This window comes from Lathamus discolor, chromosome 4 (assembly GCF_037157495.1).
Source record: "Lathamus discolor isolate bLatDis1 chromosome 4, bLatDis1.hap1, whole genome shotgun sequence".
Lineage (NCBI taxonomy): Eukaryota > Metazoa > Chordata > Aves > Psittaciformes > Psittacidae > Lathamus > Lathamus discolor.
This window is the reverse complement of record NC_088887.1, coordinates 101,660,153-101,682,585: the sequence shown is the minus strand read 5'-3', so window position 1 is coordinate 101,682,585 and position 22,433 is coordinate 101,660,153. Positions and strand designations below refer to the sequence as shown.

At 39.3% G+C, this 22,433-nt stretch overlaps 1 protein-coding gene across 2 annotated transcripts in view; it reads left to right on the top strand.

Moving 5' to 3' along the window:
- The window catches only part of LOC136013865 (complement C4-like), a 52,698-nt gene that overhangs the window by 17,370 nt on the left and 12,895 nt on the right, over positions 1-22,433 (top strand). For both annotated transcript variants that reach the window (XM_065678347.1, XM_065678346.1), the window contains 23 exons: positions 755-860; positions 1,009-1,132; positions 1,947-2,062; positions 2,813-2,980; positions 3,728-3,925; positions 7,018-7,209; positions 8,216-8,365; positions 8,505-8,631; positions 9,004-9,075; positions 9,957-10,160; positions 11,080-11,191; positions 11,412-11,482; positions 12,093-12,232; positions 13,371-13,583; positions 14,953-15,004; positions 15,499-15,579; positions 16,633-16,836; positions 18,329-18,404; positions 18,794-18,950; positions 19,280-19,375; positions 19,697-19,865; positions 20,845-21,011; positions 21,735-21,893. In XM_065678347.1, coding sequence (XP_065534419.1) covers positions 755-860; positions 1,009-1,132; positions 1,947-2,062; positions 2,813-2,980; positions 3,728-3,925; positions 7,018-7,209; positions 8,216-8,365; positions 8,505-8,631; positions 9,004-9,075; positions 9,957-10,160; positions 11,080-11,191; positions 11,412-11,482; positions 12,093-12,232; positions 13,371-13,583; positions 14,953-15,004; positions 15,499-15,579; positions 16,633-16,836; positions 18,329-18,404; positions 18,794-18,950; positions 19,280-19,375; positions 19,697-19,865; positions 20,845-21,011; positions 21,735-21,893 — 3,154 coding nt within the window. The remainder of the gene's footprint in view (positions 1-754; positions 861-1,008; positions 1,133-1,946; positions 2,063-2,812; positions 2,981-3,727; positions 3,926-7,017; positions 7,210-8,215; positions 8,366-8,504; positions 8,632-9,003; positions 9,076-9,956; positions 10,161-11,079; positions 11,192-11,411; positions 11,483-12,092; positions 12,233-13,370; positions 13,584-14,952; positions 15,005-15,498; positions 15,580-16,632; positions 16,837-18,328; positions 18,405-18,793; positions 18,951-19,279; positions 19,376-19,696; positions 19,866-20,844; positions 21,012-21,734; positions 21,894-22,433) is intronic.

Here is a 22,433-nt window from a genome sequence, read left to right as displayed (position 1 = left end):
CACGGTTGTGACAGGTCTCACGTAGCACATTACATGCTGTGCTCTGGGAGGATGCCATCTGCCAGGGTTTTGTTGAGTAAGGAGCCTGCCAGATGCAACAACATGCCCTATCCACTGTCTCCATAACCGATATGGAGAGTTCAGAAGTTTTCTGAACAGAGGTTCCTATGCTACACCTCATAAATCCATAGGAAAGACATGGAGCAGAGGGTGTCTACTCTGCCTAATGCAGGTATTAAAATATCAGCAGGTAGTATCTGTCTCTAGAGGTCTTCAGATCTACCAAACACTTTATGTAGGTCCCAGAGATGATTCTCTGGTCCCTTAATTTAAATGGTCTGTTCATGAGGTGTCTTATACAAAGGAATTATCTCTTCATCCAAGCTGAATGGGATGAGTTGTGTGAGACCTCCCTATGCAACTAAAGTTCTCATTAATTTGTAAAAGAAAAAACAAAACCAGAAAACCAAACCAAAACAAACTACTGTGGTGTAAATTGTGTCAGACAGTGCCTCCACGTGTGGCTCTGCCAGTGGGATTTACTCTATATATTTCCCTGCACACAGACCAGTAAAAGTCTTCATGTCTGAATTATCAGTAAGTAGGACTAATTTTTGTTTCCAAGTTATTAGTTACAGATGTCATGCCTACAGATATCCCAGTTTTGTTTCATCATAAAATAATTGATCTGATTTATGCTCACTTTTTATTAATGTAATGATGATTCATCTCCCCACTTTTCTTCCTTCCAAAGACACACTTACGGGAAAGGTATTCAAGGTGTTGCATATGTGCGATTTGGCATAATGGATGAAAATGAGGAAAAAGTCTTTCTTTCAGGCCTGGAGCAACAGCTATCAGTAAGTACTGGAGTTCAGTGGAACTATTCTGATTGTGGTGACCTGAATACTGTCAGAAATGATCAAAACATAGGTCCCTATAATATTGTAGTCATGCAACCAGTAGAGGGTTGTCGCTTTTTTTTTTTTTTCTCCACTTTTATTTTAGATTCAAAATGGAAAAGGAAGAGTTACTTTGAATACTCCACTTTTGGAAGAGAAATTAGAGAAAAATATCTCCACTTTGGAAGGACTTCATTTATATGTTGCTGTTACCACTGTAGAAACTGCAAGTAAGTACACTATGCTTTAGATGATACAGTCTGGAATATTCACCTTGATTTTCCTCTGGTATAACCCTTTGTGTGTCAAATCTTGTCCACTGTACCAATCTTCACTGCAAAGCTTGCTCATACTACAGCGCATGACAGTCTTTTTCATCTGATCCCCTTCTTTGGACAAACTTAATCTTGGGTGGGATTCACTTACCTGAACACAAATGTCCAGTGTTTCTTTAAATGTCCTATGTAATCTTATGTGGTGTTCCACTGCTGCTACAGAAGTGCTCAGGTCTACCATAAGTACTCTCCTGTAGCGTCCATGCCATGTTAAACATCTCTGTGAGGATATCTAAGGTACCCTAGTCCATCTGAAGTGATACCAGACACCTGTATGAACACAGATAAATTGCTTCCCTTGAGATCTTTGAGCACCTCGGCCTCACATATTCCTTCCATACAAAGAAAGTTATTAGTTGAGCTTGGTATCTTTGCTTGCTTTCAGCCTCAGCTGACTGAGCTATCAGTCTAAAGGTAAGGAATATGTATTACATCTACCGTGCAATGCAGATGATCTAGCCCTTGTGAGTCCTACTTGTCCTTTTATGCCTTCCCACAGTTTTATCAGACCATGATACTTGATATATGCACAAGTATAGTCAACTCCAAATAGCCTTGTCTTGCTGTTCATCTGAGACACGAGCATGGAGCATACCTATCCAGAAGTTCTTCAGCAGCAATTAATCTTGAAAACAGAAATGATGGATGCTATGGTAATATGTGATCACATAGTTACTGCTCTCATAGCAACACAGTTTGGTATTAACAGGTGGTGAGATGAGGGAGGACGAACTCAGCAATGTGAAGTTTGTGAAATCTCCTTATGCTGTTGATCTGTCTAACACCAAAAAGTATTTTGTGCCTGGAGCTCCCTTCTCTGTTGTGGTATGTAGTATCAAGCTGACTCTGTTTGCCTCCATAGTAAGGGATTTATATCTGCCCTGTTTATAAAATCGTTATCTGATCCTGTGGGAGCTCTGTAGAACAGAGACCTTTAGGAATAGGTCCAAAACAGAGCTACTGTTTGTGTGCCTGGTTTGTCTCATTTCTGCATGCACAGATCCTAAGCAGGGAAACTGAAGCCAGATAATGCTGGTTTTCTGTTCTGGAAGTCATCTGAGCAGTGCTGCACAACAGGGCTTTATAAAATGTGTAGCAGTCTCTTCCTCACTTCCATATCAAAAGATTAAAGTAATAATGTATCAAATTAATCCCATATCAAATTCAAATTTTGAAAACTAAAAAAGGGTATTGCCTTAAAAAAAAATAAAAGTTTTAAAGTTTTTAGTTTTCAAACTTCAGACCTTCAAGTTTTTCTGCAAAGTTTTCTGCAGAGACTTAAAGTTAGAAATTTACCTTATTATAAGGTGAAGACAAATATCTCTGGGATCAGCTGAGATCTAATAGATGCGAAGTGAAAATCTGGGCAGCTGTTAAGCTGTGTTCCAAGATTTTTACCATTAGCTCGAGTCCAGAGTGAGTCAGTTGCTCCCCATTCTCCCAAAGCCCAAATTTTCCAACACCAATGTGTTTTGTATCTTCCCAGTTTACAAAAGTAACTGATTCTGGTTTGTGGGCAGTTTTTAAACCCAGGCATTTCATCGAAGTAACAGAAAAACATTTTTTTTCCAATAGGCATCTGTCACTTCAGTTGATGGCTCTCCTGCTGCCACTCTACCTGTCACTGCTACTGTTACCTTGCCTGGACATGCCCCAATGAAGAAGACTGCACTTTCTAATGAAGAGGGTCTAATCCCCTTTAAATTTAACATCCCTGGAGATGCTCAGATGCTTGAAATAGTGGTAAAGAAAACTCACACTTCTAGGTTTAAAAGTATGCCACTGAGAATACCTCATAAAACAATCATTACTGACTGTGAAGATGATCTGTTTTAATTAAATTAGCACAGAGAGTGGAACATGATTTCTTACACTATCTGCACAGCTTTGTCCAGATTGTGTAAGATACACTGGAGAGACCAGGGGCCTGAAGAATGTCTCACTGAAGTGGACACTCTTGTACATCAGAGCTTTGGGAGTGCAAGCATTGATGGTAGTGGCGGGTTGTTTTTTTTTCTTGTGGTTCAGGTATGTATTTTCCTGGCATGAAGGATGGAAATGGGACTGCAAGAAGTACTGCCTCAAGAAGTGACAGGAAATGATAGGAAGGTGAAGAAAAAGTCCTGAGCAATGCAGACAGTAGGCTACATTTGGACACTCAGAGAGTTCTATTATGTGCACAATATAAAAATAGATAAATTATGTTTAAGTACAAAATCACTTTGTGATTTTGAGCCATTTGTTCTCATTCAGAAGGAGCAAAGGCTGAAAAATATCTAGTGCAAATACAGCAGGAGACAAAAAAGGGTAAGAGAACAAAGTAATCAAAACCCTGTTGTTTGATGCCAGGTTCTGCTAATGAGTTCTCAGCAGTGATTCATCTCATTTCCCAGCTGTTTCTGAATAACCTGACAATATTTGAGTGCAGGGTGACACTATACTGTTTCTTGAAGGACACTTTACTTGTTCTGTCTTTTTCTTCCCTGACAGGTAAAGGCTGAAGAGGGAAAAGAAAAATTAGAATCACCAGAAACAAGTGTCAGAGCTGAAAGATTCCAGTCTGTTTCCCTGAACTACCTCAGCATCAGCATCCCGCATACTGTTATGGCACCTGGAGATACTTTACGTATCACCTTGAATGATATTCTTCAGCCTGGCAGTGGGAGCATTGACTATTTCTATTATATGGTAAACAGAATAGTAGCACATCAGTAATTTCTTTTAGAAACTATGCATCTACCTTGCATCTACTATGCATCTTACTAGTACATGGGAAATCAGGGGGGATCCATCAAAGGGCAACTGAGATCAGAGTATCCCAGCACAACCTCTGCAGGGCTGCTCTGAATCTCTTCTTTGCCCAGGCACAGCTACAGACTGGGCAAAGAAGAGATTCAGAGCAGCCCTGCAGAAAAGGACTTGGGGGTGCTGGTCGATGAGAAAATGAACGTGAGTCGGCTTCAGTGTGCGCTCGCAGCCCAGAAAGCCAACCCTATCCTGGGCTGCATCAAAAGGAGCGTGACCAGCAGGTCGAAGGAGGTGATCCTGCCCCTCTACTCTGCTCTTGTGAGACCTCACCTGGAGTATTGTGTGCAGTTCTGGTGTCCTCAACATAAAAAGGACATGGAAGTGTTGGAACAAGTCCAGAGGAGGGCCACGAGGATGATCAGGGGACTGGAGCACCTCCCGTATGAAGACAGGCTGAGGAAGCAGGGGCTGTTCAGCCTGGAGAAGAGAAGGCTGCGCGGAGACCTCACAGCAGCCTTCCAGTACCCGAAGGGGGCCTATAGGGATGCTGGGGAGGGACTCTTCATCAGGGACTGTAGTGACAGGACAAGGGGTAATGGGTTTAAACAGGGGAAGTTTAGACTGGATATAAGGAGGAAATTCTTTCGTATTAGGGTGGTGAGACACTGTAATCGGTTGCCCAGGGAGGTTGTGAGTGCTCCATCACTGGCGGTGTTCAAGGCCAGGTTGGATGAAGCCTCGTGTGGGATGGTTGAGTGTGAGGTGTCCCTGTCCATGGCAGGAGGGTTGGAACTAGATGATCTTGAGGTCCTTTCCAACCCTAACTATTCTATGATTCTATGATTCTAACCTGATCTACCAAGTCAGGATGAGGTAACTGGGCTTGTTCAGTTTGATGAAGAGGCTAAGTGAGTTAATAGCAGCCTAAAATTACTTGAAAATTAATTACAAACATAAAGGAGACAAACCTTCCTAGGTGGTGCCATGCAATATAATAAGAGACAAAGGCTACAAATTATGGCTGGGAAGGTTCATTTTTAAAAACCTTATCACTAGTGATGAACCTGGTACTGGAAAAGGTTCCCCAGAGAGTTTAGAGAGCTGTCATCCTCAGAAGCACTCAACACTCGGCTAGAGAAAACGTCTGACCTAATCTTATGTTGGTGATGGCTCATCTTACAGCAGGCAGGCGAGCTACAAGATCTCCATCAGGCCCTTCTAGAAAGTATTTTTATGATTCTGTTATTTTTTATATCTGCATATATTTTGGACATGTAATACACAAATCTTTGTAATTTTTTCTTCTGAAGAAAGACACAAAAGTGTAAATTTTAGCCTGTAGTTTCTAATACAGTCTAGAGCAAATAGGTCCGTATAGGGTAATTTTTGTATGCATAATTATGTGAGTATTTTTGAAAGATACTAAATTGACAACTTGGAAGCTGAAATCCTAGACAGATAACTTCTATATCTATGACAACTTGATTTCTCTTAATCCAGATCTCATTCTTTCCTGCTCCTTCCAATCTGTGTTCTTTCTTCATAATAAGCCAACGCTAGATATCATTTTTACTGGTCTGATTCACACAAATACTTTTTTTCAGCTATTACAGAAATGCCCACCTTGTGGTGGGTAGATCATACATATACAAAAGTTTCTGTCCCTGCAATTAGAAAACCTAGTTGTATTCTAGGGGACCTCGAATATCTCAGAAAATGCCTTTTATAGTTTATTTAATGAACAACACATAATTCTTATATTATCATGGCTCTGTATTACCTGCACCTGATCTTAGTTAACAGGTAGGCCAGTGTTATCTCCAACAGATAATGTCATGAAGGACCCGTGAAGGCACTGGCTGTTATGGCCCTAAACAGTGTCCCAAAATTAGGTCTGAAAACTGATTCTATAGACAGAAAAGTGAGGAAACAATCCTGTTCAGCCGGGACAAAGAATGCAAAGTATTTATTTTGCTGAAGGAGACAAATTTATTCATGGATAAATTTCAGGAGTGAATTTGTTAAACATCAAATGTGTTTAATCCCCTTCTATCTTCTTTGTCCTAATTTTCCTTGGCAACTTAAATTTCCCAGGATGTTAAGCACCACAGGCACCAATTCCCATTTATTTTTAATAGGACTCTGATATATAGGAACAATTGTATACCTAGGAGTTAAATTTAGGTCTGGGGGGTTATTTTCATTGGATGACTTAGCATAGGGTTGGAATTCTTGCTGCTGGGCTCTGGGAAGGTGCAGTGCTAAGCAGACAAGTTGTGTGGAAGGAGTGGTGAGAGACAGTGTAACAGCTCTCTCCCAAACTTTGGTCATCTACATGAAGGCAGTGAGGGTTTCAGACCAGGCTGCAGCATGTCTTTTCTCTTTCTCAAGGCCATTTGTTGTGTGTTAGGAAAGCTTTGTGTATTTTGTTCAGGGAGCACTATCAGTAGTGCCACTGTGTCTGTTTTCCGCTCCTCTGACCAGCCATGAATATAATTACTATAACATGGGGAGAAAAGAATTAAATAATGAGAGATAGGCTGAAATCAGTTGTGGGCCAGTCTATAGTACTTTGTCCTGAATAATATTGTTGGGTGAAACTTCCTGGTCCAATCATTCCACACCATCTGAAAGATTCAATACTGATTACACATTAAACAAAGATGATATCCTCTTGGGGGTGATGTCCTGTTAGTGTAGAAGGCAAAAATAAGACTGTCATCTGGGGCCACCTGTTCGAGCTGTGAGACTGAGGGAGGTGTGACAGATTTGTGTTCAAACCTGGGCCTCAGGGTCAGTGCAGCAGAGGATTTATCACCATACTCCTGTGTTAGAAACACTGTGTGCTGGTCTCCTCCAGGTTGTTGATGTGCAGGTTGGGAATTAAAACAAATAAATGTCATTGGAAGAAAATAAATTTTAAACAGAAATAGTCTTGGAAAATTCTATATGTGTATAGAAAATTATGCAACATAATGCCCCATTTACTGTGTATTCACTATATTTGATTTCTGTTTGTTTATGCCCTGCAGGTTGTGACAAAGGGACAAGTTGAGCTTTTGGGAAGGGTCCCCTCTTCAAGCAAAATAATAAACCTTAAAATCACCAAGAAGATGGTGCCTGCCTTTCGCTTTTTAGCTTACTATTTCATTGCAAATGAGGGCCGTAAAGAGATTGTTGCCGATTCTGTATGGGTGGATGTTATGGACGTCTGTGAAGGAAAGGTACTTTCAAAGCAAGTAGCTTTTGTTATTGTATTCCAAAATAAAAACAAAAACATGGGGTATCAGCAGAGCAAGTGCAGGACTAGAGAAAAAAGTGAAAGACATTTAATTTTTACTGGCTAGAAGATATCACTGGGACTAAAGCACGTAAAACAAATAAAGTTCACATTAGAAAATGAAGTGTGGACAAAATAGGAGCCCCTTTAAGCCTTTCTTTCACCTTCCTCCTTCTCCTTATGTTGGTGTCATAATGCAAAATGAAAAAAAAAAAAGACACAACAATCATTCCCAATAGCATGAAACACAACTGCCAAAGAGTGTCAGCTGTCTAAAATTATGTTTTTCCAAAAAAAAAAGTTGGTTTTGGTAAAAGAATGTGATACTACATTTGGAAAAAAAAAGTTTTCAACAAAAAATTATCCATCTTTAACATACAAGCCAATTCTTCATTTGTAAAATAACAAAACACAGTTATGTTCAAGTTAGCATTTCCATTAATAATTCCCTATTTATTCACAATCACCGTGGCTCCTTCCTCCTAAACCATAGAAGTGTCTACATCAGATATGAACCAGATCTGAATGCAGTCATGTTGAAAAATTCAAGTGTGAGATAGAAAGGAGGTACTACTATTACCTGGTTTAAAACAGCTAATTTTGTACGCTAATTAGCTGTTTGCTGCATTTCATGGTGATTTTGTTTCCACTGGAAAATAATAAAATGATTAAGGCCCTAGTTCAGCAAACCCTTTACACATGTCTTTAATTCCCATTGGTGCTTAAGTGTCATTGAAAGGCAGCATCCATTATCCTGCACAGAGACATCTTTTAACCTCCCGCCATTATCCTCCAGTAGGAGGTACCTGCATCTACATCTTCAAGAAGGCAGGATCCCAGATAGAAACATCACAAAACAGGAACATCCCTGTTGACAGTATTCCTAGCCCAAAAAGTCTTCACCTTTTATTAACAAATGTGATATTTTTGTTTCAATCTTTTCTGTTTAGATTAAAGTGCGAACAGAACGAGAGGTGTATGAACCAACAGAAAAAGTCAATTTGCAAATTGAAACAGACCATGCAGGAGCAGTTGCCCTAGCTGTGGTTGATAAAGCAGTTTTTATTCTGAACAAGAAAGATAAGCTTACAGCTAAAAAGGTAAGACACCAACACAGCTTGTACCACCAGTTTGTCTTGCTTCTGTGTGTCAACGACTACAAGAATTTTTCTAATATATATAAAAATAACCAAAACTTTTCAAGCATGTACAGTCCACCTATGCTATTTTATTTGGCAGGTATTTAATGCTATGAATTCATATGATCTTGGATGCTCTGCAGGTGGTGGTGCAGATAGTGCTCAAGTTTTTACTGATGTTGGTCTGGCTTTTTTATCAGATACAATTCAATCCAAAATTCGGGAAGGTAAGTGCAACCTGCCCTTTACTTTAGGTGTTTATACAAGATCACTATAGATTTGGGGTGACTGATTGCTTAAATACCAGAAACATTTTATCCTGATATTGCAAAATCTTCCTTGACTGTGGATTTTTTCTACTTCTGTTCTTCCTTCCACTGCATGCTGGCAGCTCAGTCCAGATCATGGCTGCTGGTCCTTTGGTACCCAGCTTAGCTGGGGCAGGCAGCAATTGGCTAGAGCTGTAAGGCAATCCATCAAAATATGGGTCTTCTATGAATGAGATTAAGTCCCAGGATTGGTCTTCCATGAATTAACTGAATGATCAGGCTGTTACTGCCATAATATTATGACCAAGCTCTTCTGTTTTGCTTTCCCAGGTTATAAATGCCTCCAGGTTACCAAAAGGAAGAAGAGATCTTTAGATTTTCAGAAGAAAATGTCAGGACTTGGTATGTCTGTTCAACTAGGTGGCCTGAAAGGCTTAGCAGGGGGAGTCAAAACGGTCTGGCTGGGATCTAGGCTACCAAGATATGGTCCCGCTTCTCGCATTAAGTGACAAAACCTAGCACAAGTGTGTATACTGTGTTGTGAGACACAATGCATCATTTACCAAAATAATTACAAAAAAACACAAAACAACAAAAAAACCCAAAGAGTGGGCCAGTTGCAAAAGAAAACTGATTCATCAGTTTATAATCCTAACTGTGAAGTACCTCTACTAGATAACACGTCATGGAGTCAGTCATGGTTTCAAAGTTTTTCAAAATCGTTCGTGTGGCCAAAAAACATTTTATAGATCGTATTTGTTTTCTTTACATTCTGCTTTGAAGTTGTGCTGGTTTGGGTACTTTGTGCTCCAATTAAGAGACGAGCTAGTACAGTATTTGGTATAAAAAACAAAACAAAATTAAAAAAAAAAAATAAAGATCAAAGAAACCCCCCAAAACCCCAGTGTACACTATATTTCCTTGCCAAGAGACATGAAGTCTTAAAGCTGGAATCTTTCCTACTTCTGAAATTGGTCTCTTTGTTCAAGGAGAGCACTGCCCTTGTTATTTCTATCAAGTTATCTAATTCCAATCTGCCAAGAAAGCATTTATAATTCACAGTCTGAATTTGAAGAGAAAACTTACAATAGAATATCTAGGGTGCCATATGAACCATGCTTTCCTCCTGCGTTTGTGGACTAATTTTAGAACAGAGAACAGGTCCCCAGCTGAAGGTGGTCTGTTGCAATAACAACTAACTGCAAAGAATGACAGGAATGAGCACAATGAGCACCTTTATGCTACTTCTACGGCACTAATTCTGGGCTTTAATCATATTGCAGCCAGAAAATATCAAAACATTGGTCTACAAAAATGCTGTCAAGATGGAATGAAATTAAATCCCATGGGGTTTTCTTGTATGAAAAGGCTAACAAAAGTGGCTGGCTCCCCTGAATGCAGAAGAGCCTTCCAGGACTGCTGTGAGAAAGCCACAGCCCTCAGAAAGAAGGAAAAGTGGACTAGGACCAGAGTGGGCTTGGCACGACGTAAGGAACTGTGGAATGCAACTGTCTACAGAAAAATGCCTTTCTCTTGGTGTCAATGGAGGGTTAAGGAGCATTTAATGCTCTGGGCAGAGGAGGAAATTTTCACATCCAAGCATTTTCAGTGCTTCTATTGCATTTTCACAACTGTGCACTGTGAAGGTCAGAGTGGGATTAATAACTTCTTGGGGTGAGAAAAGGCAGAAATCATCTAGCCACCAGAACAGGTTTATGGAGGTGGTCTTGGCCCCTCAAGCACCTCCTGGGGTTGAAGAGAAGAGGGTTGTTGTCTGTGTTCAGGGCTCTGAGTGATCTCAGATTCATAACTATTTTATTAGTGATACGACCGTTATAACAACCCAGTACCTCCAAAACACTACCTCATGAGAAGGGGCTGCTTCAGCCAGGCACAATTTTGCCTTCCTTCCTTTCTTCTCCCCAGAGTTCCCCTGATCACACAGGGATCATATAACAACAACAACAGCAACACAAACAAAACAAGCAAACAAACAAATTGTGTTGACAGTGACCCCATTCCAAGTGTAATTTCTGCTACTATTATCAGAGCTCCCCTTTCATGCACTGTCACGAGCATGGGATGGTGGGAAAATCTTTGCTACACACTGCTAAAGGGGAATGTTTTCTTGTTTGGTAGTGTGTAACCATTGAACCTGGAAAGTAGAATTAGCCTTTTGTTCAGTGACAAGCTTTAGTCATTTTTTCTCTTTTTTTTAAGTTTGGTTGTTTGGTTTATTTAATGCACAAGATGAAACCCAGATGAAGTCTTTTCATTCAGAGTATTTTTCATGTTGCTTTCTCTTTGACAATCTGATAAACCTTACCCTGCAAGGGTAAGGTTTGAAAGGCAAGGTAAAGTCAGCAGCCAAAGACTTCAAACAGAACCCCCACTCTGGTGTTACAGACTATGATGACCAAGAAGAAGAGTTTTATGAAACTTCTCCCAACTTGCGCAGTTATTTTCCTGAGAGCTGGTGGTGGAATATTGAAGAAGTGAAAAACCCTGGAAATCATAGGTACTGTATTACATGACCAGGTGAATATGTCTGCATTTGTACAGTAGAATGTATATAAATATCAGCTTTATCTGATACAGGTGACTTCAGAATATTTGCAAATACTTTCTTTCCACAATTGAAGGACTATTTTTTCTCCTTACAATACTCAAGCTTCAACAAATTACAATGTTTACGTTTCATCCATACTTCCTAATATATTTTATTTTGTGTTTCTTAGCATAGAAAATTTTGCTCCTGACTCTATAACTTCCTGGGAAGTTCAAGCAATAAGCGTATCTCCACAAAAAGGTATAAGTATTGGGTATTTTATTGGGTTTTTTTGTACAGATGAATTGAGAACATATGTTTTTTAAAACAGAAGTACCATGTTATGTTGACAGAACGAGACAGCCTGTACTGGAAAACACAAAAGTGTTTTGGTTGTGACATTTATTCCTGTCTTTTATGCCATATTAAAGCCCAGCCAGAAATTGAGGGATAGATATTTTTTAATTATTATCATTTATAAAAAACATGAAGTGGACTCTGAAGGAGGATGGATTATACAGTCAAAACTGTCACTTACTCTTTCCATTCTATAAACCTTCTCATTTTAACTTCCACGTGGCCAGGAAGCCACAAGAAAGGTAGTGGTAATAATACCGTATTTCATCCACAAAAGCTACAAACATTCCGGCTGAATTTTACCAATCGAAAACCATGGCAGTGACTCTAGAGGGCAAACATCTATTCCTGAGATAGGTCTCTAGTGCAGGTGAGTTGAATGGATATGCCTCTCTCCCTCTCCTGCTCTTGAGGTCATGGATGCCCAGACAATGACTTTTGATTAAACATTCAACTTTTTATCAGCTGATGTTAAGTGTGTAATTCTCAACTTTCTTTTTTTTTCTCATCCCAGGATTTTGCATAGCTGAACCCCACACCTTTGCAGTTTTCAAAGCCTTTTTTGTATTCCTGAGATTACCATACTCAGTCAGACGACACGAACAACTAGAAATAAAAGCAGTGATTTACAACTACCTTCCCAATGATGTCCAGGTAGTATTACCCCCAACTGTTTTGCTATAGATATCTATCTAGCTAGATGCATGGCTATGTAATAATTTAGTGTAAATGACCCAAGCACCTTTCAGTGCCCTGCTACAGTGCAGACATAGTGCTCCCATTTTGAAATTCTGCCCAAGGACAGGATCCAGTTCTATCTGCTAATCAATTTTAGTGTATAAAATGGATTTTATTTACCATAGTACACAGCCAAATTCCTTGCCTCCGGGCGTGTCTTCTCCCCCTTCATTGAAGCAACCAGCTACTTTTCTGCTGCCTGCTAATCTGGGCAACATGCAACTGTTGATAAAGCAGATACACAGGGTACAGGGGTAAATTATGAGCATATAATCCAATGTTAGCCCCAAAATTCATTGTGCATATAATAAAAAGCCATGCTTTGTCTGCATATGACACCTATTCAGCTCTGCATATGGCCGCAGTTATCACTGGGTTTAGGGCCTCCATGATCCTCAGGCTGATGCTTATTTTTTTATCTCTTCCTATCTCAGCCAGCTCTGCTTGACCAGCATCTTCTGAACTGCATTGAATGTGTGCAACTGGGATGTATAAAAATGTACTATCCTTCTCACTTCCTTCTGGCTCAGGGATAGGCCAAAACTATGTTGAAAATTCGGTGTAATGAAGAAATACTATCTGATTTACCTTCACAGCTGTAGTTAATGCATAAGAATATTAACAAACTATAGGATCATAGAACAATTTAGGTTGGAAGGTACCTCCAGTGGTCTTAGTCCAGCCTGTTTTTCAGAGCAGGTCCAGTTAGATCAGGTTGCTCAAGGGCCTTGCCCAGTTAGGTAATGGTACCTCCAAAGATAGAGGCTCCACAAACTCTTTGGACAAGCTATGCCAGCATTTGATCACTTCTTGGTGAAAAAGTTTTCCCATTTTATAAATGGAGAATAGTAAATTCAGGTGACTGAAGTGAAAAACACTTTCTGTCTTGCAAAATGTCTGCATTGCTTCTTTTGCTTTTTAAGCAAAAGCTAGTTTCCTGTTATACTTGTTTCTCATTTTCCATTCTTATCTAGACAGGCATGGTAGAACTGGAGTATTTTTCCTGTGTGGTGTTCCACTAGGCCTGATCGCAGGCATTGCTTTGTTTCTGCAGGTTGTAGTGACAATGGAAGCAGTGAAGGGGCTGTGCACCACAGAAGCTATGGACAAGGCTGTGCAGCAGATTCTGGTGGTTAAAGGGAACTCTGCAACACCAGCCTACTTCTCAGTTGTCCCTCTGACTGTGGGAGAAATCCCAATTACTATTGTTACTTTTGAGACATCTTCTGGACACAGTGATAGCATTAGGAAAAACCTCAAAGTTGTGGTAGGTATAACTAGTTGAGGACAGACCCTTCATGAATCATAGAACCAACCAGGTTAGAAAAGGCCTTTAAGAGCAAGTTCAGCCTTTACCAGAGCACTGCCAAGTCTACCACTAAACCATGTCACTAAGAGCCTTTTCTACTTGGTTTTTGAACACTTCCCTGGGAATATGTGTTTCTCCTCAAATATGACAAGGCACTATGTGTAGAGCTCTTGTGCAGGGAGTGAGATCATAGAAACATAAGGCTAGAAGCAATCTCAGGAAACCTGTATCTCAGCAAGGACTGAGCTATAGCATGGAGAAGAAATTTAACCCTGTGGTGGGCTTGTGTGTAGTGTATATGGAAAGAATTGTTGTCTACAGCAAAAAAGCCATCCTTCTACCTACGACACAGCAACAACTTCCTTCATGCAGTCAGTGCCCATCTCATAATCTTTAAATTCCACCTGCTTCATCAGCATTTGTAAAAATTTTTTTGTCCGTTATGTAGCCAAGATTGAATATGTCCCTCTAGCAATATTTTGAGAAGGAAATACTCTCTGCTAGCCATAAAGTTAAACCCTATTTTATTCCTTCTAGTTAATGTATCTTTGATCTTAACAATTGAATGGGTAAAATACATACAGACAAACAAAAATGTAATAACTATTTAATACCTTACTTCTCTTCCAAAATGACGAAAGGGAACAGACTTCTAGAAAAGATGACTTTCAAATGTCAACACTGACTGGCAGACTCACTACAACACTCAAGTTACTCGCCGAGAGCTATTTTCAACCCACACAAAAAATGCAAAACATAAATCCCTGCACTATTAATGTCAGCATAATGGAGGTAAAGATGAGGCACGGGGTGCCAGGAACCTGCTGTTGTTACAGCCCATAACTTTCCTAAAGATAGACACAGTCTCAGAGTTCAATGGTACACAAAACAATAAAGGTATTTGTGAAAACAGCTTTATTAAAATAGAAACTGTAGGAAGACGGATATATGGAAGTCAGAAGGAAAAAAAGTTTTACCAACAGAATGAACTCAGAACTCACTGGATTTCATAGATGATTTGAAAATGGGTCCAGCTACGAACCTGACTTGCACAGCTCACAAAGCTGAGAATAAACTTTGAAGTTTAATTTTTCTGGGTTAGTTTTGGTTAAAGGAATTTCATCCAGCGTAATATGTCAATAATAATAATTAAAAAAAAAATTCAGTAGATTGTTTTACCTTTATGTGGTAAGAAATCTCACTCCAAAATTACTTATTTCTGCCACCTGCTGGTCTGGTGAAGTGCAGAGGTTGTACCTTTTGTGCAGCTTGCTTTCAGGTGTCAGTGCTTGCAAAAGTTTTGACCTTTCTCTCCTCAATTGTGCAGGCTGAAGGTGTTTTACAGAGAGAAGAAAAGACCATTTGCATTAACAGTGACTGTAAGTTACAGGAGACGTAAAGCCTGGTGTAAATATCAGATGGGTGCAGTTAAATACCTAACATACAAGTGCTGTTTTGGTTGACTAGAGCTTGTCACAAATCTCTTAATCCAATACGCAGCAAAAGACTCAAAAAAGAAAAATCATTTAATTCTAAATGTTTATAATTTATTTGTATTACTTTTTTATTTCAAAATACCATTTTTTAAATATGAAGTAGACATCTATTTAATTTGCTAATGGTTCTTCTAAGTTATTAAAACCAAGCCTCACTTTAAGCCAAAAAATATTGCTAACAATTGAAAAAGAAAGCAACTTCAAAAAGATAAGTATATTTCTTTTCATAAACTTCTATTTAACATTTCTGATGACATTTTTGTTGCAATTGCCATCAGCTGTGAGATGCTTAATGAAAAACATGTTCTAAAATTGCACTTTATGTTTTTAGGTTTAAAGAGCTTAGATGTAGATCTCTATTTACTATTTGTTTGCAGTAAAGTCCCATACACTGGACCTGAACAGACCATCTGATATGGTACCAGATTCTGATAGTCATGTGTTTGTTAGCCTGAAAGGTAAATGTTTGGGGTTTTTTTCAATAACTTCTCCATGGGTGACAAAAAACATCCCCCTTTGTGCTGCTTATTCCTGAATGCCCAGTCTCCATTCCTTCCTAGCGTTTCTGCTATGGCTCAAATGGGCTGTGCTACATGCCCAGATCACAAAACAAAACAGCCTGAAGGCTGATACAGTACCTTTCCTCTTTCTAATTACTCCTTCTCACTTGTAATGGATAAAACCTTTATATAGTCCTTTCCCACCTCCCTGTGCTCAGCCTAAATTTATGGGAAGGCCGGAGAAGAAGGGAAGGGTTCACCTTCTCTAATAACCTCACACTGCATGTAGATCTGCAGAAAACTGCGTTAGTCTTCAGAAATAAGGAAGTCAGACTGACATACAAGTTCTGGAAAGTTCTGTTTTTCTAAAGGGAAGAAATCTACAACAACAGATTCATTTTATCCAATAATTTTATACATATATATACACGCACATGCATATGTATTTTAAAAACATCTACTATCAAGTATTCTTATTAATGATTAGAGTATTTTTTCCCAGAAAATTAAAGGTAATGCATTCTAGACACAATGGCTATTGGCTTACATTTCAAATCGCTGTTCTATGGTATGGAGATGCTTGAATTCAGCAAATGAGAAAATTGCAGAAAGGAAAACCAAACCAAACTCTGCAAAATGTTTGGGATGATTAAGGCACAATCATTTTGCACTCTGTGGGAGGATCAGGTCTGGTTTGACAAGACTTTTTCAGCCCAAACCTGAATCACCAGTCTTTCCCCCTTTCCTTGCTTCCCTGCCTCCAGTAGTCTCAGGACTATTTCTTCTCCATGCTCCTTTACTGCTCCAGTTTCCTTTCTCCAGCTTTCCCAGTGTCTGGCACCTTTTTGTCCTCCATCTTTACAAAGTCTTAAGTAGACGAAAAGAGTACTTAATAACGAGAAGTATCAGGCCATGCTGGAGTGCCAACCTATAGCTTAGAAGACCTTTCTTCATGTTGCACTAGACAGCTTTACATGTGATGCTTACTATGGCTTGTATTTTTTACAACAGGAAATATTATGGATGAGTCTGTTGGAAATTGTCTTAGTCTCAATGGAGTTGAGAAACTTATTCAAGTGCCCACAGGCTGTGCAGAGCAAACAATGGTGAAAATGGCCCCTGCAGTCTATGCTATTGAGTACTTGAATGCCAGTGAGCAGTGGGTGAACTTTAATCCTGAACAGAAAGAGGAAGCCATTAGCATGATTGAAAAAGGTATGAAAAAAACCCCAAACCAAACCAAAAAAAACCAACAAAAACAAAACCAGAGAACAACCTGCAGCATCTTTGTTGTTGTCTTTCACTGAATCTTGCCAAAGGAGTGAGCCTTGTCTTAACACAGGCACACAAAAATGCCTCTGATAATCTGCAGACAGACATGAGAACAGAGCTGACTGGGATTTAGAAGACTAATTGCTCACATATGACATTGTGCAGTATTGACATTCACAGTCCACCCTCCTTCTTTCCTAATTTAGAAGCAGAAAGTAAATCTGAGCTGATCAGTGTCAAGTCTTTTCAAAGTAGACAGAAAAAGCCAGTTGTTCATTTCCTCCTAATGTAGATGTGCAAAATAGATCAAGACAAATCATGTCTTAGAAGTCCTTATTTCTCCCCATGGATCATAGACAGTCCTTAGGATGGCCAGTTGAGATGGAGATACCCCTGCTGCTGGAGATGTCTCTAGTTGGCAAGAGAAGTATCACTAAGGAAACTTCCTGTAGTAATCATGATATTCAAATTTTCTCTTCCACACTCATGTATCTGTTACATGAGCCAGAACAACTCCAGCAACCTTGGACCAACCCAGGAGGGAGTTTCCTTAGGGAGAGGACAGCTGCAAGGCTGCTTCTTAAAGAGCACACTTGAAGACATGATCCAACTGTACAGCAAAGCCAGGACCACAGCATGTGGAAGCATAGATGTTCCAGCTCACAGGGACTAACAAGGAGCCTGAGTTATCAGTATTGCTTTTTCTAACTAGAATGGTGTGCACATGGCATGAAGCGATATAATGCACCTGCTTTCAAGATCTTTGGACAACATGTGACACACATTTCATCAGTGAAAAATAAGGGTATAAACAGAGACAAAAACATGCTAAACAGTAGCTGAATGAAGGTCTTTTTGCTTATTTATCCAAGATTGCCTAAAGTGACATAAGGTCCTGCTGATGAGTATTTGATATTGTCAGGAGCATTTAGTCCCTATGTTATGCTTTTATTAATTCTTACTGAAGTTCACCAGAATAGAAAATGAGTTGTGTAGCTATGATACACCCTTTGTCAAGATAATCGCAGTCAAGATCAGAGTCCACAAGTCATGATTTCTAAGCCTATGTCTGACCCAAGAGTTGATGGTTTGCATATATTTTTGATTCTATGCACCATGAAGTCAGGAGCTTGAAAAATTTTCAGTAACAGGAAAAAAGTTTCCCAAGATTCACTGCACAGAAAATGCTTTTTAACTACAGATGCTTGAAGTTTTCAGGCTATTCTCATGGCTCAATTAAGTCAAACAAGACAGAGCACCTTCTATCAAAGGCCTGCTGATACAATCATTTCCTCTTTAATGTGCCAGTGAAGACCTCCATGTACTCTTCCACTAGTCAATACTGAACATGTCCCTATTAATACAAGTGAGGTATCAAAACGCCTAAGAAATATATGTATCCTCTGAACAATTATGTGCTGTTCTGTTCATGCAGGTTATACTAGAATTCTTGAGTTTCAGAAGACAGATGGATCCTATGGAGCATTTAAAACCACTCCCAGTAGTGTATGGTAAGTGTATTTTTATTCTTTTTTTTTTTTCTCCAAAATAACTCTATTATTGTTTGATGCATCAGAAGTTGGATCTAGGGGGGCTGGATTTTTAAATTCTGCTGGGCATGGTGCTGCCTCTATAACTTTGTCATATATGATCAGCCCTGTAAGTCTCTGAGCACATTTAGTCCTCGATGAAAGAGATTTATATTTAGCAACTGATTGTTTTGCGTTTGCCACAGACTAGAAATTGTCACACTGATGACAAGTGATAACTCACTAAGTTCCAGTGAGTGCACTGTATCGAATATGAGTCTATGTGCAAAATTAGTATGTTTCTTTTCCTGCCAATATAGTCTTCTATAAATATCTGCCAGCACATATTTGAAAAATTTTCTTTTCTGCAGGTTAACTGCATTCATTGTTAAAGTACTCACAAGGAGTAGAGAATACACTAGTGTCCAAGACAGTCACATACACAACTCAATTTCCTATTTGGTCAATCAACAGCAGCCAGATAATTCATTCCATGACCATCACCCAGTATTGGACAGGACTATGCAGGTAGGTCATCAACAAGAATTTGTTGCACGTCTAGGGTTGTTAGAGATTTAAAGGAATGTTATGAGCCATTGAATAACGAGAAATTTATCTAAAGAAAGAAACCTGTAATGTAAGAAGTACAAAATCTGTAATGTAAGAATAACTTGTTAAAAGGTCTGTTATGTCAAAGATGCATAGCTAGCCTTCACCACCTTTATCTTCTAATCCAGTCTTAGATCATTTTGTAGCTGACCTATGCCTTTAGAGAACTTGGAAAATTAATCCCAAGATCCTTGTGCTTCGTAAAAATGTGTACATGTGCATTTAACTTTTCATGTTTCATCTTTCAGGGTGGCATTGGGACAGCAGAAGAGGATTTGGCTTTGACAGCCTTTGTAACTATAGCACTGCAACAGACGTTACAGGTCTTCAAGTCACCTGATGTGGTAGGAAGCCTGACTGTTTAAGTTTGAAGGCTATTGCAAACAGCATGTCCACCCTGCTGTTTTTAGGTATTGCAAATGAGGAAGTAAAAGTCTGTTTACAATCTGTGGTGGAGAGGAAAAGATGCCGTGGCCTAATGTACAAGGTGTTTCAACCTACACGCTCCATCATCAATAGCTTTAATCACTATATTATTATAAAATTATTAAAATTTTCTCAAAAATTACTACAATGAAGTATTCTAATTTTCTAATACTCTCCCCAGCAGCAACAGTTAATAGGTCTGAATGACCTTTTTAAATGGATCCATTCTGTTTTCACAGGTACAAGCGATTAGAGGAGCAGTGGCTTACATGAAAAATCAGCTTTCAAGAAATACTAACTGCTATTCTACAGCTGTCACTGCTTATGCTCTGACGCTTGTGCAGTCTGATAGTAAAGAAGCCCAGTCTGCAAAAGAAAAATTAAGAGGCTGTTCTGTTCTTGATGCAGGTACTGGTGACCATTCTTAAAAGTTCAGTTAGAAAGCACTTTTCCTAATTCAAGCACTTTGAGCACTCTTACATGAGCAAACCAAATTCAAGTAAATGAAGAGTGTTTAGTTTTACAGAGGCATGTATGTGCACGGGTAACATACTTAAATTACATAATCAAATATTTCAATGCTGAAATTGTAATATGTCATTTGTATACCTAATATCACTATAAAGTAACAACTTAGCATTGTGAAATTTGGATTGTCGTCTCATCTGATACTGGAATTGGACAGAATCATGCTAAATACTCATTTAACTTTTCTTCTTCTCTTGCTGTCTACAAAATTCTCCACACCCCTAAAGTGCATTTAAAACAAACAAAACATGAAAAAATGTCCAAGTCAGCTTGTAATAAGAAACTTTTGATGGTAAATAAGAATGAGCAGCTACATATGACAGCAGTCTAGACTGGATTTCTGATCAACATACAAGCTGCCTTTTCCAGCCCCACACTAGTTCTGTGTGCTTTGTTCCAGGTCCACACGGTTGTCACCTCTTTCCCCCCTCAGTGGGCAGCTGTGGTCAATGCTGAGTCAGTTGGTTATGTGGCTTCACTGCCACACTGTTAATTTCTCCTAATTCATTTGGTAAATACATTATGGTTTAATATCCATAGTTCAAGCAAGACTGGATTTCTGGGCATAATTAATACTATTATCTACCAGGGACCACCCTGATATCAGCGTTACCACTCTATCAGATGGATGGCAGCGTACTATGGGATCATTAGACTATGGTCTAATGGGCTTAGACTTTTGGATAAGTCAAAATTGAAAATTGTGTGTTTCTTTTCCGTTATCTCTACTGTCCAAATGGTTTGTTGCTCTTATGACAGCTCCTCAGCGCTATGATATGAAATATTTCCTGTGTAGAACAATAGTTATTTTGGGTAAATGTCTTTAGCAAGGGGATTAAGCACTGAGTTATTCTTGCAGCAAAGCAGCAGCGTTACTGGGGAAATGGCAATGATGCAGTCTCAGTGGAAACCACTGCCTATGCGTTGCTTCAAACATTGCTCCTGAAAGACATGGAGTACGCAAAACCTATTGCTACATGGCTGACAGAAAGAAGGAACTATGGTGGAGGATACTGCTCTACACAGGTGCCTGACCAACAGTCTGGGTGGAGTTTCAGGGGGAGGGAACTAAACAGAAGCCCCATAAAGACTTCTTCATTTAGATCTGACAGCATCATAACAGTTGATAATAGAATCATAGAATGCTTTGGGTTGGAAGGGACCTTAAAGATCACCTGGTTCCAACCCCCCTGCCTTCCAAGTTGCTCAAAGGCCCATCCAACCTGTCCTTGAACACTTCCAGGGATGGGGCATCCACATCTCTGGGCAACCTTTCCAGTGTCTCACTACCCTCATAGTGAAGAATTTCTTCCTAATATCTAATCTAAATCTCCCTTCTTTTGACTTAAAGCCATTCCCTCTTGTTCTATCCCTACATGTACTTGTAAAATGTACCTCTCCAGATTTCTTGCAATCCCAACATTTTTTGGTTTATGAAGCACGAAAAATTTTGCTCATTAATAAAAATAGGCCAAAATAAAATGGATATAAGCAAGCAAAGGTTCTTTGTCATTATGAAGACTTATGATAAATGAAGGTCAGAACTGCACTGGTTTTAGCATCTAAATTATAAAAGAAGCTGGAAAATGATGTGAATAGTCTGTGCATATAGAGAGATACAGGAGAACTTCAAAGCAGCAAAATACTTAAAACTGAAGAATAGCTCCAGGTTACTGATCTTGTCATCTTACATACTGTTGAAATAACTTGGCATAATTGTTAGTTATTTTGCATTTCTTTCTCACTCAGGACACAGTGGTGGCTCTAGAAGCTCTGTCAGCATACAGCATACAGACATTGAACACTAGTCCCACCAACCTGACAGTAAAACTGGGAACACCTGGAAGACAAAAAGACTATACTATTACTCTGACTGATACTGATGAAGCAATTCAGAAGGAGCTAGAGGTACACAACCATCCATTGCTTCAAGCTTTTTTCCCTCAAACAGGAGAAACATTGGGTCATCTGGTTTAGGTTTTCCCATGTTAAGCAATTATGATGTAGCTGGTTTATAATAGTTTTAATAGCTTAATCTGGAAAACAGAATCCTTTTAAAGAATAAAAATATCAACAGAAGCTTAGCAGCACACTTCAGAGGCTCCCTCAGACCTCTTAGAGGATTTTGGGGATGTGAATCTCCCCCACTAGCGAAGAGCAGCCAGGAGCCCAAGACTTGTTAGGGAATGAGGAAGAAGTGGAATATTCTGATATTCAGTGTGTAGGGACCTGTTAAGATGTCAAATCCAGGCTACAGAGGAGAGAATGAAGTTGGGAAAATATGTCTCTTTGGACCCAGAACAGTAGCGCAGTATATTAAAAGTCTTACAACACGAGGTCTCATAACTCTTTCTATAGCTAAAGGTTTTCCCTACCCCAGTTCTTAGGGTTAAAGGAATAGAAGAGCACTAAGACTGCAGGAAAAAATAGATTAAATGCTGAGCACGG